The sequence below is a fragment of the Teleopsis dalmanni genome, chromosome 1 (assembly GCF_002237135.1).
Source record: "Teleopsis dalmanni isolate 2A chromosome 1, ASM223713v2, whole genome shotgun sequence".
Classification (NCBI taxonomy): Eukaryota; Metazoa; Arthropoda; class Insecta; order Diptera; family Diopsidae; genus Teleopsis; species Teleopsis dalmanni.
Window position 1 is genome coordinate 220,349,818 of NC_051846.1, and position 1,240 is coordinate 220,351,057.

General features: G+C 36.4%; 1 protein-coding gene across 1 annotated transcript; it reads right to left on the reverse strand.

The window, feature by feature from the left end:
• Nucleotides 1-200: 200 nt before the first annotated feature.
• On the reverse strand, nt 201-971 carry LOC119667399. The gene has a single exon (XM_038076688.1). The coding sequence runs from the start codon at nt 969-971 to the stop codon at nt 201-203; it is 771 nt and encodes a 256-aa protein (XP_037932616.1).
• Nucleotides 972-1,240: the final 269 nt, after the last annotated feature.

Here is a 1,240-nt window from a genome sequence, read left to right on the forward strand (position 1 = left end):
CAGTTCTATATTATTTCGTATCACTTTATTTATCTAATTACAATACAACACACTAATTGTTAATCTTACACCAAACGCTTATCTTGCCGCCCTTTTTCTGACAGCTGCTCTTCTCTTGTCCCGTGTTGTACAACATACGTTTACTACCAGTGTTGTACTACGTCCGTTTACTACAGTAACAAAACCGTAAACAAATCTTCCTAAATTGTAGCACCAACCATAAGAATGCTATTAAGTGATTTTTGCGTTGTAGTACGATATGAGGCGTCGAATACAACTCTAAGCTTTTTAGAAGTACTATTTGGCTTGAGCACACAATGATGAGGTATATAGCAGTGGGATGTACGAAGATCAGGTCCTTCGATCCGGGTCATATGTCCAAGATTTTCATATTCAATCATAAATGCAACATATTGTGCCTTTATTTCTGGCATATGTGATAAGCGACGTTCCAATGCAGTGAATCTTCGAAAAACGATATCTCGTGAAAGTCCAAGTGAACTTAATGTATCCTTAAATGGTAATCGAACTACTACACGTCCACTAGCATTACGTAAAACAGTGTTACAAAATTCAGTTTCGCAATTATATTTTTCATCAGTCAGCTTAGGTGTAGAACTAATTTCATCTAATTTCCACAACTGTTCGAGATTGAAATTAATGGCTTCTTCACAAGAAAGTAAGAAAGCAGAAGATTTAGTTGAAAATGGAGTGTCAGAATTATACTTCCCTGACACAACCCAACCAAGCAATGTTTTTTGAAGCATAGGTAAGTTATCAACAGCTGATGTAGTTTGCACCGTAGGTTGAGGTGCTGGCGATAACGAAAACGTACTTGATGTAAGATGAGACCGTGAACAAATCTTGCATTTGAAAGTAGATGTACACTGAGTAACTTTATGATTTTTAGATAAGCAGATTATGCAGAGAGAAAGTCTTTTCACATTTTCGAAACGATCCGGAACGGACATATTGTTAAAGCGCTGACAACCAGTAATAATGTGATCAGTAGTGTCACACAACGAACAAGTGCGTTTAGTGCAAACAAATGTGCAATTTTGACGAGATTGATGTTTATCGATCTTTTTAGAAAACTTGTTGTCATTCCTACGAATAGTGTCTTGAGACCGATAGGCATTTCAATCGATTCAAAAAATTGGCAACAGTGAAGCAATATTTTCCATAAAAATTAAGCTGCTATTATCATAGCGGGATTTCAATCTTTGAAGTGCCTTTGGAT

Coding starts and splice junctions, on each gene's coding strand:
- LOC119667399 (XM_038076688.1), bottom strand. CDS start 971: ATGTCCGTTCCGGATCGTTTCGAAAATGTGAAAAGACTTTCTCTCTGC.